We start from the raw sequence: 20,167 nt of genomic DNA, 5'->3' as shown, positions 1-20,167 counted from the left end.
TACTATAACACTATATGCATTATGAAGAAACTTAAACCAAGTTAATCCACGCTTGATTCTTGTGTGTGTCTGGATGTACAAAAGATTTAAGTGGTAACCATTTTCACAGCATGTACTTCCAAATGACGTCTTAATCCGATCCTTCCTCTTCAGTAAGCTTGTACTGTTATATAGCTAAATACATATCTATAGATTGATTATACTTATTTATATATAGCTCAGATTAGATTCCAAACACTCTCGTATTCAAAACAGGATCCCTACTATCCTTCCCCTTTAAGATCAGATGCAAGCAGAAAAATGTCTGCGATTTAGTATTACAATACCTTTGCCCAGTTGATCCTCTTCATAGACACTTCAGGGTTGTATTTTTTCTTTGACTTCATTCCAAAAGGCAGTGTTGGTGCAGCTCCAAAAGGAGGAGGAGGAATGACACCAAAAGGTGGTGGTGGCGGGGGTGGCCCTCCAAACATAGGTGGTGGTGGAGGTGGAGGAGGTGGAATAGGTCCGCCAGACGAAGGAGGTGGTGGTGGAGCACCAGGTAATGGAGGAGGGGGTGGTGGTGGTGGAGGAGGGGCAGTAACGGCACCTCCTGGAAGAGGAGGAGGAGGAGGGGGAGGGGGCGGTACACCTGTTGAAGGTAGGCCACTTGAAGGTGCAGGAGCCTGCAACAGAAAAAGAATAAAACATGAAGAAGAATGTTTCTTGCACAACAAATAGCAGAGGTACCTTGCAATTTCTCATTGAGAAGACAAATTGGAGGACTTGCATATTCCAGATGTCTCCCAGACCATTCAAGGAAGCAAGGTCACTCAACTGTGTTCTATTACATATCACTGAAGGATTTCACTGAGATGAAATCCAAAACGAAAGAGAATATAGTCTTATACCATGGGAAAAAATCATTTGCAAATCAGTATGAGTCATTTAACAGGAATGGGTTATATTTTTGGCACTGCATTACAGAGAGAAGCAGCAAGCGCCATGTGTAACTCCTGTAAGTTTCTTCACATTAAAATAGATCAAGAGAATTAATGAAGTGACATTTGAAAACAAGAAAAAGGGGCCCATTAACAAAATACATTCCAGAGGTTTAAGATATTTTTATCTGTGTGGTATTCATAGAACTGTTAAAAGGGAAGCCAATTGGCTGAAACCAAATTATCATCGTAAGGTTGCCATATTTAAATATTCACTACTTCACAAAATCCATCTTCTAAATGATGTTAGCTGTACAGGCTATGAAATTAGGATGAAGATCTGGCTCTTGGCTGTGATTCTTAATAAGGTTCACTTCTGCTGGCAAGATAACACTAGGGAAGTTTATTATCTGCACCGATATACACTCCTAGTATCATATGAAAACTTTTGAGGCCCACCAAGATGGCCCCTCCACTATAGCAAAATGTGAAACCACTGGCATAAACATTGGACATCTACTCCCCAAAATTATCCCCCCGCCTAAAATAAACTCCACTGAAGCAAGCGTACTCTCATTGGCAATCTAACAAATGACTAAACTTTCAAAACTAGACAGAGAGAGTATCTACTGTCTAGTTGGAACAGGAGGCCATAGCCAGTTTATAGCATTTCTTTTTATGTACAGTACAGTACTTAACTTCTTGATTGGCATTAAATCAATGCTAACTAGCAGTGGTATTAAGGTAATTCTGTTCTTTAAGAATTGACAGTATGCATTTGTGTGCAACAATATAACCACCAAATTTATCCATAATCACCATCAACTATGTTCAAAGTGCCAAAAGATTTAGAAAGCATCTCCATTAATAGCCTTTTGGTACTGCTTAATCAATACCAATTGTTCATTTAGAGTTAAAATGTTATGCCTTAAGCAATGCTTATTTCCAGCTCAGTTACAGTAAGCTTTCTAACAACAACAAAAGCACATTAAAAGAATACAGAAGAAAACAGACATGCTTACAACACCAAATGCATGTGACAAAGTATTGGCAGTAATTTTCAGGAATTGCTTAAAAATACAAGTCATCTTGTGCTACATGTTGACTTGGACGCCATGTAAATTTGGGCATTTTAGAGCCACAGATTTAGCTATTGTTTTTAAAGAGGTTGGAAAGAACCATAAAACCTGCAAAAGGCACATCCGACAGACAACAAAGATGGCATGCCATTTTCTCTAGGAATCATACTAAGGATCTGATGAGAGGAGCCCTGAAGTGCAGGCCTCCCAATCAAATCAATAATGTGAACAGGCTTAGTAATCTAGACAAAGTTCTGCTATCTCGATCGAGATGAGGGGTCAATTCTTGCAGTAAGTGAAGATCCAGGTGCCCATTAAAATGTCCATGTTTATTTTAAAAAATAATAACAACAACCAATTTTAGCTATAGTTCTTGTCTTGCCAAGTCTGTAAAATACATTATGTGCACATCCTCTACCCTGGATACAAAAAGGGTTAGGGGAGCAGCCTACATCATGTTGTGCATTGACCAGCCTGAAAAAAGCTACAGACGAGAGGAAGGACCCAGTCATTCAATCTCAGTTCAAACAACTAAATCAACATTTTTCCTACCACCCACCTCAATGCACTCTTGGCAATTTCCCCTTCATCCCAACAAAATTAATTCCCTAGTACCCCCAAAGTAGAACTCATTTTGACAGGGTGTGAAGTCCACCTTGTTACATTACCTGGGTGCGTAGCTGCTGGATTTCAGTTTCAAGCTCTTTGATTTTCTCTTCTCGTTTCTGAAGCTCAGCTTCTGCCTCCTGTCGAGCTGTGAATTCTTCATCAAACTGCCAGGATTGCCAACATAGAAACATTCATCCATCTTTGTCCAAACTCAACATTGTAACTTTCACAAGGGTGTTATTGAGGTTGAGCAAAATAATAGAAGCCTGTTCGAGTTCTTAGATTAGCCAAATAAATACCCCCCATGCACGATTTCCCTGGGTTCAGAACGCATGGCAATAACCACCAAGCGTCAGCTAACCTCACATTCCTATCAACCAGCAGGCCTGAAAAATTCAGTATCTTAGACATTTTCATCAGAATCTGTGGCACCTTAAAGACCAAATATCAAATTTTAAAGCTCATATTCTGCATGTAAATCTCTAACCTTTGAGATATTAAGAACAGAGAAGCTTTGTCCACACTTCACTCTGAAACACTTGGAGCATGAACCAGAAAACTGAATGCTCAAAGAGTTCCTCATTTTAGCGACTGATTGCAAGCACACAGGAACCACCACCTTGCCACAGCCAACAATGAGAAAGATTGGCATACTCTTATCTTATCTCCACCTATATTGCACGGCAGTGCACCTGTCTGCAATTTGAAGAGAGATACCAACAAAACCTCAAAGACTGTGGCAGCCTCTACAAGTTACCAATGCATTTGCCACAATCTTTAAGGTGATTCTGCATACAGGGGTGTATACATGGGCACAGCCACACACAGTTTCCCACTATTCATATTAATTCCCCACTTGGGATGTCCACTTTCAAATGCTATGGCAGTGAAGATCAAACATTCTTCTAGGATATCTTTAAATTCAAGTAAGTTCGACATTGTTTATATTAAGACAAAGTCTATTGACATCGTAGTTCTGTGTTGGACTTTTAATACTATAAGAGCAGATGTTTCTACCTCACAATAAAAATCCGACGTATATATTATTCAGTTTCTAGAAACAGTTGTTTCTGCAGGCTACACAGCCTTCAGAGGTGATGCAACATCACTCAAAATTTCCAGACTTTGATCAACTACAACAGCCACTGGCATATTAGAACACTTGCGATGTCTAGGCTGAATGAGTGAAGCCTTTCAGCCTAAGTGACTTTAAAGAAATCTTGAAGAGTTAAAGAAACTGATATTTACAGTGAACCCCAGTAACCAAACCTGATAAATTTAGGCAGGTTTTAACAGGCCTGAGCATGCCGGTGATGGTTGGTGGACAATGTATGCTGTGCAGTTTGGACAAGACTCGCTCCCTTATCAATACTCCCATTTACCTTGTGGGACCAATGCCTTCAATGTGTAGAGGCAAGAAACAATAAACATGAACTAACAGAGAGAGGCCCAAACTCTGCCACCCAAATACATAACATACATATGGTCATTATGAGTTTTGGGGAAAGTTTCATGTGAGATGATAGATCAACACCATAGTTTACTATAGGGCTGTCTCACATGACAGCGATCAAATATATTGACCCAAACAAAGAAGCATCACTAAAAGATTAACAGCTAGAACTCATACCCAAGAGATTGACCTATAAGGATTTAAACTAAGACTGCTAAAACTTTCAAAATTCAAAAGGAAGCACTTAATAAAGTTTGCAGGACATCTGCGGTTGCTGCCAACTTGTTCGGTGGCTACTGGGGAACGGGCTTTCTTCGTTGCTGTCCCTGGACTTTGGAATGCGCTCCCTGTTGAAATAAGAGCCTCCCCATCTCCGGCAACTTTTTAAAAGGCACTGAAGGCACATTTATTCACCCAGGCTTTGAATTAGATGTATGGTTTTAAATTTTTAATGTTGGTTTTAAATGATTTTAATGTTAATGATTTTAATGTTTAAATGATTTTAACTGTTTAATTGATTTAGTTTTGATTTTGTTAATTGATTTTAATTGTTTTTATTTTGATGTAAATCACCCTGGGCCATTTTTGGAAGGGCGGTATATAAATCAAAATCAAAATCAAAATCAATAAAGCACCCGAGATGAGAACATAGTGAATTGTTTCTCACAGCTATTTTTCTCAGCTGTGTAAAACTCTACTTAATACAATGTTCATCTCAAATAATTAAAATATCCAAGCTTTAGCTTTTAATACAATAGGAGGTAACAGAGCGAAATAATTTTGCCTGCCTCCAATTCTTCCAGATTCTGTGCCTGTATACCATAGAAAATTTGTCCAGAGTAGATAGTAGATAAACTGCTGCAACTTATTTTAGTCCCTGCCCATCCGCTGGATTGCAGGGGGGTTCGTGGTGGTGGTCGTGGCATATGGACGGCTTAGGAACAAGGAGACAGGCAGGTTAGACATACCATAGCTTCTAGCTCCCTCTTGCTAGAAAATCAATGGGAGACAGGTTCAGCAGCAGCTGTTAAAGCTGAGATGCTCAGACGCACCCACTGAGCTCTACAGCACAGGAATAACTAGTCACACTTTGGGGTCAAACAGTAATTCTCCCCCATTCCCACCACATTTTAAGCCATATCAGCCAAGAAAATTCAGGGTTTTTTTTCATCTGATTGGCACTATTTAGATGGGGATGAAACCCTTGTGATGCAGGTTGACTGCCTGAATAGTTCCGTTACACTTTGGCCACAGCAAGCAGGGTGAGCGAATTAAGGGGAATACGGAAGAAGAGGGGGCATTGATCAGCATCCTGAAGCATCGCTTGGAGGGTGCAGCGGGCTTCTTCATACCTATTCAGGGGACTCTTGAAGCAACCCTACCTTGTCTACCTAGGGATCACCAGCAAAGGGAACAGTGACTCAGCTAGACCTTCCTTAATTCAGAATGGAATGTGCTGGCTGGGGGTGGAGGGTCCAAGAAGGGTACAGGCAGCGACCCGAAGAATTCTGAATCAAGCTGCATTACCTAGATGTGCAATGAGCTGAGCAGAGGATACATATCACCACCTCGCCCAGAACTGGAGGACTGAATTCAGATAAAAGATTCAGGTTTGCCCCTACAGTATTTTCAAATCCATTAATTAGGCAGTATATTTTTTCATCAATGTCCATCAGCAATTGCATTTTCACGTAAATAAGAGACATGGCATATCAATAACAACCTGAACAACAGATGCAATAATTCCCCAGTGCTAGGATAGATATTTGTGCCTACCTTTTTGGAAAATTCCGTCGCTTTTTGCTCGCTTTCTTCCACTTTCACTTTGTCCACACAGCTCTCTGTGGTAGAAGACCATAAGAATCAACATGAGTTCCATTTTAAATGACAAATTTGTACATTTTTTTTTAAACCACCAACTTTTCAGATCCAATTTTTTAAAAAATCAAAATTTGAATTCAAAATTGAATTCTGCAGCAACCTGCCTGAGTAAAAGGGTTCCCCAACTGACCCCCAAAATAATTGTTCAGTAAGAGATCTTTCCAGCCAAAAAAGGTTTGACCCCAAATTTAAAAGAAAGGTATTATCTGTTGAAAAATTCTTCTGATATGAGCAAAGTACAAATATCTCCCCCGGTGACCTTGAAAATTACACCAGTCCATCTTGACTGATATTTACAGTCTGTGTTGTTCAAGTTCATTATAAAGTCACAAATATTCATGAAGACGCTATTTGTTTTTAAAAATGGAAAAGATTGTCAAGTGCAGCAATGACACTCTGGATCTCATGACTACATTAGGCTTGTCCCTCCAAACATCCCTCGGTATGCACATCACTTCCTGCTGTCATCTGTGATCACGAACATGGTCCAAACTGAACAAACAAAACCTCTCTCTGATTCTGAGTGTTTGTTCTCACAAAATGAAACAGAAGTCCTCTAAACATAAGATCTTTGGGTTCTGTCCAACATGGATTCAGCTTACCACAAATACAAGGAACAATGCAAGCACACCCTTTTCAGTTCCATTGGTTTTAATAGTGGAGTTATGTGTTTAACCTTCTACCTTTAACATCAATGAGGAACCTCTCACCTTTGGTTGCATGGAACTAATACCACATGGAGACTGATCTTATGAGAAATAAAGATGAATTAAAAATTATTACCAAGACGTTAAGAAATACGCAGTGTTAAGACGCACATACCTACAAGGTGCGTGAAGTCTACATCCAGTCTCCCTCTACACTTGAAGTCAGGATCCATACCACTACAATGCAATACTATCTGTGAAATGCATTCTTCTATTATCTTGTAATACTGAGGGCTGGAGGCAATAAAAAGAATAATTTCATTTTAAGATGCTCCATGTAAATATTTAACACAGAGAACATACATTTCAATCTACTTAACAAGCAAGGAAACCTAGTCAATTCCCATAACTGTGACATTTGGAATTTTAAAAAATTTTTTAGTAGAGGTATGATTTCACACAGTTGCAGTACCAGTGTTTGGAGGATTCACCGATGCTCAGTAGAGCTGTCTCCCCTTGTACAGAAGGCATGCCCACTCTGTGCTCCAAAGCACAACTACAGCGTCCAAAGAGAGAGGGTTGGGTGGCAATTTGAGGGGCACACACAGAGACCTCCTAATTCCTGGGGATGGGGGAGATGAAAACACAAGATTCTCAGCCTACAGGAATCCTCTGTACATGGATGCTGCACTCACTGTGGCATCTGCAGGCAGATTCCTGCCTGCAACCTTGGAGAAGCTGCTGCCAGTCTGTGTAGACAATACTGAGCTAGATAGACCAATGGTCTGACTCAGTAGATGGCAGCTTCCTATGTTCCTATGTACCTTCTGTAAACCAAATGAAAAGAGATAGAAACTAGGATGAACATTCAGTAAACTAATGGCCCTCTTCGGTTTTTGCAACATATAACCTACTTTCAGAAGTGATGCATTTCAAGCAAAACTATATTGAGTGTCACCTGAGAAGATGCCCTGAAGTTAAAGACACGTATTTATGTTTTGGTCACTACAACATTTTACCACTTGTTGAGGTGGAAAGATGTGTTGTCAAGAACTGAAATTAACACTTTATATGGTCACAAATGTTCACAATGAAGAAAGCACAGACATTCAGACTCACACACATTCAGAAACAAAAATAGCCACTGCTGACTTACCGAACATAATAATCATTCCTGATGAGCAGAAAATGTTGTAAAATGGATAGGAAGTAGTTTTCAGATGCTGTTTCTTTCAACATGTTATACAACAGGTGGTAGACCTCATTCACATCAGTATAAGGATTGTCAAGGAAATGTCAAAACAGTTGTACAGGAATTGATACAAGATAACTCCACATGTTTAAAGGGTAGGATCCAAGAACTCTGAAAAACTTGTTCAACGTGCCCAGGAAAACCCTGGACTTAAAATCTCACCGGGTGCAATCAAGCCCTTCAGTACACCTAAAGTAACTCTTCGAATGAACTATTCAAGGAAAAATATATTTGTGTAGAATTTTGTTTTTCTAGTCCTCACAAACTAAAGTTCACATGTTTGCTAATCAATAGGAGTATGGGATCAAATCAAGGATCAAATTATCAGACCCTATAAGATTATCATCTGAAGTGATTATCATATTGTTCATCCAATAGTTGCATTAGTGACACAACATTGTTCGATGCACCATTACTGCATCAATGGATCATTCCATGAGGTATAATGGCCGACAGACAATATTGGTAACACACAAACATGTCTATAAATACATTACTGTAAATCAGAATAGGGTGAAACTTTCAGGCACGATAGGTATTTCTTAGAGTTGACAGTGGACTCTTGTTTGGGATTGATACCACCTCCCATTTCATACAGAAGTGCCAAGGTTTCTGAGGAGCAGAAAAACTTTCCCCTACTTTCACACTTCTGCTTTGCTTAGATGCAGAGATCCTTTTTTTACTTAGATGCTTGTAGGCATTGCTCCTTCTATGAGGACTTTGGTCCCCAAGTTATAGGCAGATAGGTGCCAGGTTTTTTTGTGCAGCCAGGATGCATCAAGCTCCTGCTGGTCTCAGCAAAGCTCCTTTTAACAAGGGATGTGCTGAACTAGGAACACAGAAGAGGGCATAAAAATACAGTATCACTTTGTGTACTGAAAGAGTCTGTCGGGCAGGCAAAATCCCCTAATAACAAATTATTTCTATAATAAATCTAGAAATAAATTTTCTATAAAATTTATAGAATTTTAAATCCTATAAGGGAGGAGAGATGCAGATGAATCAACTACAGTGTGTTCTCAGAAGGTGCAAGCCTGAGGACAGACTGAAGCAAAGTGCAGCTAGAGATGTCAGTCACATAACCGTTCCCCTCCCCTCCTCAACATTTTCCATACATGGCGCATTACCAGATTAAAAAAGAAACAGGTTTTGGGTGAGGCAGAAGCTGCAGAGAAAAGCAAGAGAGCAGACAGCCGATCCTTCCAAGCAGTTCAATGTGATTTAGGGAATATTGTATGGGCAGTACCGTTATTAGCAATTTTGCATTGAAAACAATACAATGCTGAATGCTCATGGTAGGCGCCATATTGAATTGGATCCAATTACCTATTTAATCCACATCCCTATTATTCAAAACAAGAGAACAAAATTAGCAATGTCTAGTCCCAAGACCTCAACTAGCAACCAGAAACCACTCTGAAATTAAGATCTGATTGATTTTCTTCCCCCATCTTTATCTGCAATTTCAGAACAGAAGCCTCTCAGCCAGACATTTTATCAGGTTCCCTAAGAAGCCAAGACTCTTGTAAAAAATGTTAGTGTGCAGCAACGTGTTTAAAAATACTAGTAATAACTATTTCATGGAAATGTGAACAAAGTAAGTATTATATAGTGGGAGGATTCCAGATTTATTGACATTTTAACAGTTCAATAATATTTCAACCTGGCAAGAAAATCCTCACATTTCCATCATATAGTGAACTCGAGAAGCACAACATCACAAGAAATTAAGCATCTTTATGAGCAAGGAATTAATAATTGTTCTGGGATATCTTTAACAGAAGCTCTAGACCAAGTCATGATTATGCACGTGACTTGCAGGCAAAAAGTTATCAACTTCTATAAGACATATTAAATAAAAGAAACCAAGTGTATTAAATATTTCATCTTTTTATTTATTTTATATATCTTAATTATTTACATTCCATCTTTCCCGGTTAACCAGGTACAAGGCAGCTCACAATATAAAACAAATATTATTGTATTAAAATGAATTATCAAAACATGCTAGGAAACCAGTCATATCAGCTAAATAAAAAACAAATCAACAAGAAGCTCTAGATATACACAGGACAGAAACTCTTCTCTTTTACTCACCATCACTATATTGTATTGTTTCTGTAGTTTTTGTAGTGGTGAAGGTATGAGAAGTTACTGACACCAGCAGCTGGTGGACAGAATTCCCAGGGAACTGAACTGAACAGGAGTCTCAAGGGAGAAGGCTGAGGATAAGAAAGACAATCCAGGACACAAGAAGATAAGGATCAAAACAGAGGCAAGGAGGGTGAAGGAAAGATGCAGAGTAGGTTATAGTCCAAGAAGGAGAAAGAAGGGAGTGTGGAGAATAAGGCTCAAGAAACAGAGGAGCAAAAGAGAGAGAGACAATGGAGACAAGAAAGGTTTAATGGAGGGCTCAAAAGAAACTTTACACTAAGTTGAAGATGCACTGGATGGCAATGGAAATGAGATAGGAATAACAGGAAACAGACAATGGGCTGAAAAGCAAGGAGCAACAGAAACAATGGGGAACCACGGGGTTGAAGGAGGGAGCTAAGAGGTCTGGGGTGAAACTGAAAAGTAGTTCCAGGAACTCTTCTGAAACTCTCCTTCAAGAAAAAGAGAGGAGAGCTGGTCTTGTGGTAGGAAGCACAAAGTGCCCTCTTTTCTAAGCAGGGTCTGCCCTGGGTTGCATTTGAATGTGAGACTCCATGTGTGAGCACTGCAAGATATTCCCCTTAGGGCAGGGATGGAGAACCTTGGCCCTCCAGCTGTTTTTGAACTACAACTCCCATCATCCCCAGCCACTGGGGATGATGGGAGTTGTAGTTCAAAAACAGCTGGAGGGCCAAGGTTCCCCACCCCTGCCCTAGAGGATGGGGCTGCTCTGGGAAGAGCACCTGCCTACTGGCATGCAAGAGGTTCCAAGTTCCCTCCCTGGCAGCATCTCCAAGATAGGTCTGGGGGAGACTCCTGCCTGCAACCTGGGGGAAGCTGCTGCCAGTCTGGGTAGACTGTACTGAGCTAGATGGACCAATGGTCTGACTCAGTATATGGCAGCTTCCTATGTTCCTACCTTCCTTCTACTATACCTATACCATCTTATTTATTTATTTCTTATTTCTCTGTGTAAACCACCCTGAGCCATTTTTGGAAGGGCGGTAGAGAAATCGAATTAATAATAATAATAATAATAATAATAATAATAATAGATCCTTGGGAAAGACTCAATGTCTGGATAAAACAAACCAGTCAATAACACCTGTCTGACTGTGTAAATAAATAAATAATAAGTTTTCCAATGAGCTTAGCTTGCTTTCAAAACCATCTATTTTACGTTAAAGTTCATTTCTAAGCAAAACCATGTCATCTTTAAGAAGGATATTCCATTTCCACTCTAATTTCACTGAGGCGGTGGGCCAATTCAATTAAATCTTCTTCTTTGTTTTCATCAAACACTTTCAACTGAATATCAAGTTCTTCATTCTCCTTCTCTTTTAGACCCTAGTGTTTCAGGAAACAAGTTTTAAATTAAGACAAACTCTTCAGTTTATTTAACCAACTTTCTTTACTTACTACACACGCAGTACAAGCAAGCATAACCACACAGCTGAAGTTCATAAATCCCATTTCAAACAATAAGTATACTCATCTCTCTGAAGACCATATGCGTATGACTGAGATACATTTACTCACAGTAAAATACATTCAGTTTCAGGTATTTGTGCATGATACAGTATAGATAAAGTGATGGTACAGGAAATAAATGACTGTTCTTTAACTTTTACTCTATTGGACACAACAGTCCAGGCCAAATCTGCTAACAATATGACTATATACAAAAATCCATACCAAATTAAGAAACTTGATCCCGCAAAACATTTGAGAAACACGTTAAGATGCATGCAGTTATGTAATCAGTATTTGTCATAAAACTATTCAAAACACTGATTGCATTTGGATAAAGCACATGGATATATTCAAACACAACAGTCCCAAGTATGGCGTATTGAGAATTCTGTTTAAATTGTTGGTCCCACAATACCCCTACAATCACAACTATCTACTCTATACCCACGAAAGAATCAGGAACTGGTTTTGCTCACCCATCTTTCATGAGCTAATCATTAAATGAACCACCACATGAGGGGGTTATTTTAGTTGCAGTCTTCATATACTGCTTCTCATTTTTATAATGTAGGACCTCACAACATTAACACATTTCCACATTCCTCAACTCTCAGTTGTATTAATCCTTATTCAAATGAGGTTATAGTGGTGCTGCACTGTCCAGAAAACCTTTCCTTACATGCTGCCAATCAACTTTAGAATAGCACTGACGATATTTAAGGTTCTGAACTTTTTAAAATGGTCTCACTATAATAATTGAATGTTTTGAGCCTTGAAGCGGTGAATACCAACACAGGGTAGTATCCAATATTGGAGAGATCTTTCATTTCCAGTGGTGGACTCTACACTGTATAAGTATTCCATCTAGAGGGTGCATGTTCCCGATAGCACTCCTTAACCTTGTATTAATTCAGGAGAAACTATTCATTAGCTGGTTTAATAGGCATACTACTATGAATCATAATCTTCATTCACAGGCAAATGTAAGAGAAGAAAACATATCTTCCCTTTTACCATTCTTTAACGCCCTGGCTGAGCATACAGAAGAATGATTAAAGAGTAACTAATACACTCTAAGTGATTTTGACTATGCAGTACAGCTGTATTCCTCCCTCCTCACTTAAATGCCAAATGTGAATAATTACAAGCTGCTAAGAATTCGAAAGGGGCTTAGTAGTTGATTTTAACCAGCTTTTGTTTATGATTGCAGAACACCACCAGCAAATTACAATGTATGTATTATTAGCACATACATTTGCTGAACTTTAAGCTGCATAGTATGACAACTTTGAAGTGTGATTCTTGTACAGTAATTCTATATCTACATAAGACCATTTTCTCCTAAGTGTGACTAGTGTTTAAACACTAGAGTAATGATGATCAGTAACATATTAAAAGAACATGCATCAAAATTGTTGTTGGGTTTGAAAAAGAAAAAAAGAAAAAGAAAAATCCAAACTTTATAGCATGCCACACTAGAGATTGTTGGGATTAATATATCACCTTGAAGTTCTTTTACTATGCTCCCTTTTATCCTGTAGCTTTCAAAAGACATTCGATAATCACAAGTGAGGACATTCAAAGACGGTAACAGAAGAAGAAGTAGGATGACCAGGCTTGGCGCCTGCAACAAAAATGTCAGCAATGTGGAGCCCACAGTTAGCCACGTCGAAGAGAACTCACTGTACTGAGTAATGATGAATATCTGATTTGCATACCCAGAATATAAACATAAAGACTTGTAAGTCATTGACCCATGCAGCAAGAAAAACGTAAGGCTTGTCTTCTTTTCAAGTAAAAATAGGATGTATAAGAATATCTGCAGGGAAGGCAAGCGTTTCCGGCACGATATAATTACGTCTAAGTCGTCAACAAAATGAAAACGTTAACTTTATGCAAATGCTAACATAAACAAATGAAAAAAGTATATAATGAACAGGTTTTAAGGTTTCTAGGTGATTTTTAGGTTGTTAAATTGTTTTAAGTTTTTGTATAAATTTTAACTTGATTTATGCTTTTGTTAACCACACAGAGATGAAAGTTTGGGGCAGTGTACAAATTTGATTAATAAAATAATAAATAAAATAAACAGATAATAAGTTGTAAAGAAGACCAACAATGGGAATCTGGCAGCATGTGTGGCCCGTACTCACGATAGGAACCCCATCAAGGAGGCCTGGTGGGCAGAGATCTACAATGGGTTCTAAAGAGGCTGGCAGTCAATATCAGAAATACTAACTTATCTTTCTAGATCGTGGATAGTTTGCAGTCTGCCTAACTCTGAAATAGTCCTACTGACTTGTAATGGCTCTCTGGGGGTTCTGCTTAAATTAACCCCAACGGATAGATTTAAAAGGTCATCCAGCTCTTGTATTGGAGGACAGGATAATTCCTCTATCAGTGCCTCCTCAAAATATTCATAATCCAGACGACTAGTTCAATGAAGCAAAGGAGCTAAGTTCAGTCTTATGCAGCCTTGATAAGATGAAAAAGGCTTAAGTAATGAAATTACTTTAAAATAACTATTAAATTTGCCCCCTGTGTTATTTTTACATAGAGGTTCTAAAGTTGGCTCTTTGAAGGCTAAAAACCCACAGTCCTGCAGCTTTAAAGAAAATAATTAAGGATGAATGTCTGTCAGTTATGATGCTCCACTATAAGGCTGGCTATGCAGAAAATGTCCTCCATAAACAAATCTGTAATTAATCAAACCTACTCACTCTCCACTTTATTAAATGAATCAGCCAGTGATTATCCACAGTAACCCACCACCTTACCTTTACACATCTATATTCCTTTATTAAAAATTGGATCCTTAACTGAGCACTGAAATTAAAAATCTAAATTATGTCTAAGGTTAGAAAATAATCTTGACTATTAATTTGTTGTCCTGATTGGGTTTTATATAGCCTAAACAAATTATGAAACTAGACACCAAGGCTAGGAAATGTTTGCTGTATATCCAATATATAATCCTTCAAAGATAAAATTTAATGCATACCACTTATTTTGTCCTGCTGCTCTGTGAAAGACAATATATAAATTTTCACCTTTTAGCCAATAATCATTCTGGAGGCAAACAAGAGTTCTTTGGTTTGAAATACTCTCAAAAAACCTTTTGCTACGACAGTGAATAGCCACTGTCTATGTTTTTCCACTACGAAATCTGTTTTCCCCCTATCTGCTTTCCCCATGTAAATATGCCCAAGGAAGCCAAATACATTTCTTATTGAAGTGTAATTGCCACAAGCCATATTGTTCCCAGTTCTGATTTGCGGCAAGTATGGTGACTTAGTAACGTTCTCCTAAGAAAATGGCTACTAACTGCCGCAGAGGAACAGCCTCTTGAGGCAGCATGGCAGCTCACCCTTTTTGACGGTAAAGGCAGAATTCTCTGTTGAGGCAATACATAAGCAGAGAAAACAATAGAATATTTCCACAATAGTGTGTTGTGAAGAGAGTTCAGTCTATAAAGCATCTTTGTTCTCCATCCAAACAATCACTCAAAGTAGTGCTGGATGCAGAGACTTGAAGGGAACCTTTCAGCAGTATCTGGCTACCAAAAGAAGAAGAAGAAGAAGAAGAAGGTACCCTTACCTCACAGAATCATTTTGACCTCATTCTCAGGTCCATCCTAATGTCTGTGTAAACAGTCCTTATAGAAGGTCATAATGATTAAAATGAAATGATGTATTTCCTACTTTGACAGTGAAATAATTCTCCAGAGGATTGGGGTCATAATATTTTATTCACCAGAGGATTGGGGTCATAATATTTTAACACACTGAAGTTCTAAGAAAAATAGGTGATAACGTTTCAGATGTCCCAACTGAACCATATTACGGTTACCGCATTTGCTTGATCAAATGCCAAGCACTTAAGTGTTGTGGGAGAGTGTTGTGAAAAATTATAGCCACCTGATAAAATGGAAAAGGCTGATGCTTCTAAGAGCACTTGCCCGGGATACTCAGTTTCACTCCAGCTTTATACAGCTTAGGGGTCTTTCTAAACAACCAAATATCTCTGAACTGCATTTTCAGCAACTGCTTTGGTTTTGCAGATCATCAGAGTCCAAATTCAGTTCTTCCTATGTAACAGGGCCGGTAAATCTTGATTTTATATCAATGAAGAGAGAAGAGAAAATACATTACAAACCTGTCATGTTGGCACCCTAGTGAAAATCAGAAGAAAAACAGAAGGACCATGATCCAAAGAGCTATTTGGGGTGCATCAAGGGCTTGTGTGTTCCCTGCTGAATTTTGTCCTCTCTTTTTCATGGACTAGCATTCCCCCATGACACAAACTGCTGTGGAAACTGCCCAGATCTCAAAAGCAGTTTGCTGAGCAGCAAGGGCCCAAAGGGCTGCTGAGGCCCCTTGTGCGTGCAAATGGCCCAGTTCTCTGGATCCTGCCATGAGAGTCATCTCTAACCTCTACCTCCTTCAGACAAGGAGGAATTTCAGCACTGTTTATAATGGAAGTCGATAGAAGGGTTTATTTTTAGTCCACTCTTAACGTATTTAATTAGATCAGCTAATGAGAAAAGCCAGTAGCAACAGGTTCATCTCCTGTCATAGCTTTTTGAGAGGAAACCTAGATATTTGGGACGTCAACCATTCCTACAAGGTTGCAGCATATTCACAGGTATGGTTGCTGTTCTATTCACAAACAGATCCAGTACGATCACCGGAGGTCTCTTATCAAATATTGGTCATAACTGACAATGCATATTCAGTCATGCAACTAACAAACTACATACAAATTAGTCCTTGCCACAGTAGAACAGGCCTTGTTCTATCATGTGACCTTTATTTTGGTAATTTGGGGCAGCCTTTGCCCAAATATGGGCACCAAACTGACCTGGGAAAGTATGCGTGGAAGGGGTGGGTAAAACTTTGGTTCTCTATCTTCTACACTCCATTCTCCTTGGGTCCCCCCCCCCCACCAACCTTAATGAGGGCAATTGCCCTGTTGGGGAGAGTAGGAGGAGCTGAGACACTATAGACGGGTCAGCATGACACGACACCTGGCAAGATCCTAGAAGAGATTATTAAGCAGTCTGTCTATGAGCACTTAAGAAAAGAATGTGGTGATCAACAGAAACCAGTATGGATTTGTCTAGAATGCCACCCTAATCTCATCTCCTCTTTCAACAGTTACTAGTTCAGTAGATCATGGCAATGCTGTGGACATCATGTGCTTTGATTTCAGCAAAGCATCTGACAAAGTCTCCCACAATATCCTTGTTGACACATTGGTAAAATGTGGACTAGATAAGGCTGTTAGGTGGATTCACAGCTGTTGGACAGCAGGACCCAGTGAGTACTCATTCATGACTCCAGGTAATCCTGAAGGGTGGTATCGTGGAGCGTCGCAGGGCTCTGCTCCCTCCTTCAAGTCACTTTTCATAAATGATTTGAAGCCTCCTTCATGTCATTTGGAGGAGTGGAGGGATGCTTATCATAGTTGCACATGTCACAATGCTCGGGGGTAGCTAACACCTTAGCAGACAGAACCAAGATTCAATGTGATCTGGACAGGCTCAAATACTGAGCCAAAACCAACAAGGTGAAGTTCAACTGATAAAGTCCTGCATTTGGGTCAGAAATATCAAATGCAGAAGTACAGGATGGGGGAGACCTGATTTGACAGCAGTACATGCACCTCGGTGTCTTGGTGGACAGGTTGAACTTGAGTCAACAGTGTGATGACACTGTTGAAACATACTACAAATATTTATGCAACCTTAGACTGCATTAATAAAAGCATAGTGTCCAGATCATGAAAGAAATCATTCCACTTTATTCTGAGGTGGCCAGGTCTCACTTAGAAAAAGGGGTCCAATTCTGGGCCCCATCAATAAGGATGCAACTAAGATGGCGAGGAGTCTGGAAATCAAACTCTATGAAGAATGGTTGAAGGAGAGGAGTAATTAGGCTGGAGAAACAATTACTAAGGGGGGGAGCTGATAAACTTAAAATTGATAAACTTAACATATCTGGACTTGTTCTCTGTTGCTTCCAAAGCCAGGGCTAGAACCAACAGTTGGAATTACAAGGAAGCAGATTCAGCATGCAGCATCAGTCAGGATGCCAACCAATGTTGAGCATCATAAATCCTAAAAGTAAAAGGCTTCCATATCCTTATTTTGCTTATCCTGCTCACTAAGTCACTTTACTATGGAGAAATTGCAAGATAATCACCTCCCATAGTCAAGTCTATGATGGAGTTGGGGTTCAAACTAGGGGTACCTCATGTCATATGTACACACACAAACACACCTTCTTAGCTAATATAACTAACACTTTGTTAAGAAATGAAAACTGATTTAACTTACAGGACATTTTTAAAGCTCTCAGTCTTGCTCACATTCCACAATTATTAAAAATTGTAAGGAACCATTAAATTCAAACTTGGATACAGTGTGCACGACTTCCTAAGATCATAATGGTAAGAAATCAGAGTGTTCCGTGCATTAGCAGTTTTTCTGCAAATAACTTACTGGCAATATTTTCTTCAGCCCACAGCGCAGAAATTCGTTTCTCAAGTGTATCCTAAAATCAAGATCTTCAGGAGAAGTGACAAGGGCATTTATGAACTGCATACAGGCAGCCTGTAATTAGAAATTATGGTAAAAGCAGATGATTAGAATCAGCCTCCCCAAGGCACACAAGCAACCAACACCACAGAATGATCCTTCCAAAATAAGGAAATATACATTCTAAACTAAAAACTTGTTTTATGAAATGTCCTTCACCATATAACAGTTATCAACAATAATGTAATAAGCTACTTGGTCTGACCCCTGTGAAGTTACGTCTATCAAATGCAGTACAATTTAATGCAGTGCTGATGTAATATGTAATATGCAGGCACACATTACCAACGGTTCTGCGAACCATTAAGAAAGTTCACAGCCACCACCAGAACGTAACAAGTTCAGTAAAAAGAGTAATAGCAAATCACATTTGAAACAAATTATTGATCAGGAGGGAAAGAATAAGCATCAAACAACAATGCATCTTTTAAGTATTACTATTTACCATTTAATTTTCTGTATTAATTTAATACTTAGTATTACTTTAATATGACAAGCCATCCTCATACATGAAGAGACAGACTGGTGCAAGCTCATAAACTTTTCCAGTACTGAACATGCCTGCTACACTGTCATTGTGCTTGCTTGAATGATCCTTGTTATGTTACAACTATGACATGACTGAACAAGCCAAAGTACATGTCCAATCGGATATTAATAAAGAGAAAAGGTGCCATCTGCTGTGGCTGTTTTTGCCAGAAGAAATTCTGGCTTAATGGCTTGTGTTAATACTGGTAAAGAGAGCACTTCAGTCAAAACTGAGTTGATGAGTCTAGCAGTTGGACTTTTATTTAAGGAGTTTGGATCAGAAAGATTATTAACATCACAATGGCCCGAAGGAGATCCACTGAGACATTAGTCCAACTGAGGATATCCCATGGATAATATACACTGCATTGTCCATTTCCATCCTTTTTGTGCTTCTGCAATGAAACCAGAAGAGTCTGACTTTTTGCTTTCATCCCTTTCTTAGCCCCTTCCTTAGGAGACAGGGCATCCCGCCACAGGAGTCAATGGGCAAGATGGCTGAACAAAATATTGACGATTCCCCCTTAAAGAAGAAGCAGGGAACCCAAGAATAAGATATGGGAACTTGATTAGAAAATGATGCCACTCCAGCAATTAGGGAAGCAATTTGCCACTCCAGCAATCTGAATAAGCAATGTTCCCTTGCTAGGAGTTGCACGGACTACAAAGTAGCATGGCTTGAACAGCACTGCTCTTTTCTATAGTTAAGGTTAAACAAGGAAACATTCTTGCTACAACTAGGAATCGATGTGATGCAACAATTCAGGGACTGTGCAAAAACTGCAAATTAAGTATTGGGGGAAGGGTGGATTTGACAACATTCTCCCCAAACATTAGCCTAAGCAGGTATCTAGGATGTCTTTTAATTTATTTATTGCAAAGAACATTCCTTGGATTTGTACGCAATCTCCTCATGACATATTTATGCATCACTTTTGTTTATCTAGGTATTTTAGCATCATCTAAGCAATAAAAATAAGTTTTTGTTTTAGATCCCTCAATACATATAGAAAAAAGACTAGGCAATTACATTGCTCACACAGCTTGCGCTCATAAAATAAAGGGGGTGGTGCATCACTAACATAACCTTGACCTTTTACGGGACATAATCTTTCCTTTTGGTTCCTCTACCACTCAACGTTTTCATACTGTCATGTCAAGATTACAGAAATGATTCTGGTCTTATGGCCTTAACCTTCAAGGGCAAAAGTCATGAACTCAATCATTATCTCATTCACCAGGTAGTATTCTAGGACTAGATTTTATCCCTGTCATGATTCAGAACTAATACGCAATATGTGAGAAGAAGCCCTCATAAAGCAGATAGAGTAACTAGCCATCTGAGGATTTCCATTTTACTCTAAAAAGCTCACAAAGTTACTCCGCTAAAGAAAAAACTTCTGAAGGATCATAAAAATAACTGTACTGCATGTCATGAGACAGAGAGGGCTCTGCATTGCAAGAAATGTAGTATATTTTTACAATATAGAGAAATATAATATAGGAGTAGTATATTACTTATAGTACATGGATATTATCCATTTATGCAATACTCTGCATTAACAATCTTGGA

General features: G+C 39.0%; 1 protein-coding gene across 4 annotated transcripts in view; it reads right to left on the bottom strand.

Moving 5' to 3' along the window:
- Positions 1 to 20,167, bottom strand: part of DIAPH2 (diaphanous related formin 2) — a 312,070-nt gene that overhangs the window by 230,850 nt on the left and 61,053 nt on the right. For all 4 annotated transcript variants that reach the window (XM_053274418.1, XM_053274417.1, XM_053274419.1 and 1 more), the window contains 7 exons: positions 17,971 to 18,081; positions 11,224 to 11,342; positions 7,746 to 7,862; positions 6,765 to 6,883; positions 5,838 to 5,902; positions 2,668 to 2,772; positions 327 to 665 (listed from right to left, as the gene is read on the bottom strand). In XM_053274418.1, the coding sequence (XP_053130393.1) occupies positions 327 to 665; positions 2,668 to 2,772; positions 5,838 to 5,902; positions 6,765 to 6,883; positions 7,746 to 7,862; positions 11,224 to 11,342; positions 17,971 to 18,081 (975 nt within the window). The remainder of the gene's footprint in view (positions 1 to 326; positions 666 to 2,667; positions 2,773 to 5,837; positions 5,903 to 6,764; positions 6,884 to 7,745; positions 7,863 to 11,223; positions 11,343 to 17,970; positions 18,082 to 20,167) is intronic.

The sequence above is a fragment of the Hemicordylus capensis genome, chromosome 11 (assembly GCF_027244095.1).
Source record: "Hemicordylus capensis ecotype Gifberg chromosome 11, rHemCap1.1.pri, whole genome shotgun sequence".
In the NCBI taxonomy this organism is placed as follows: Eukaryota; Metazoa; Chordata; class Lepidosauria; order Squamata; family Cordylidae; genus Hemicordylus; species Hemicordylus capensis.
The sequence above is the reverse complement of the archived record's forward strand: the minus strand, read 5'-3'. Positions and strand labels throughout refer to the sequence as shown.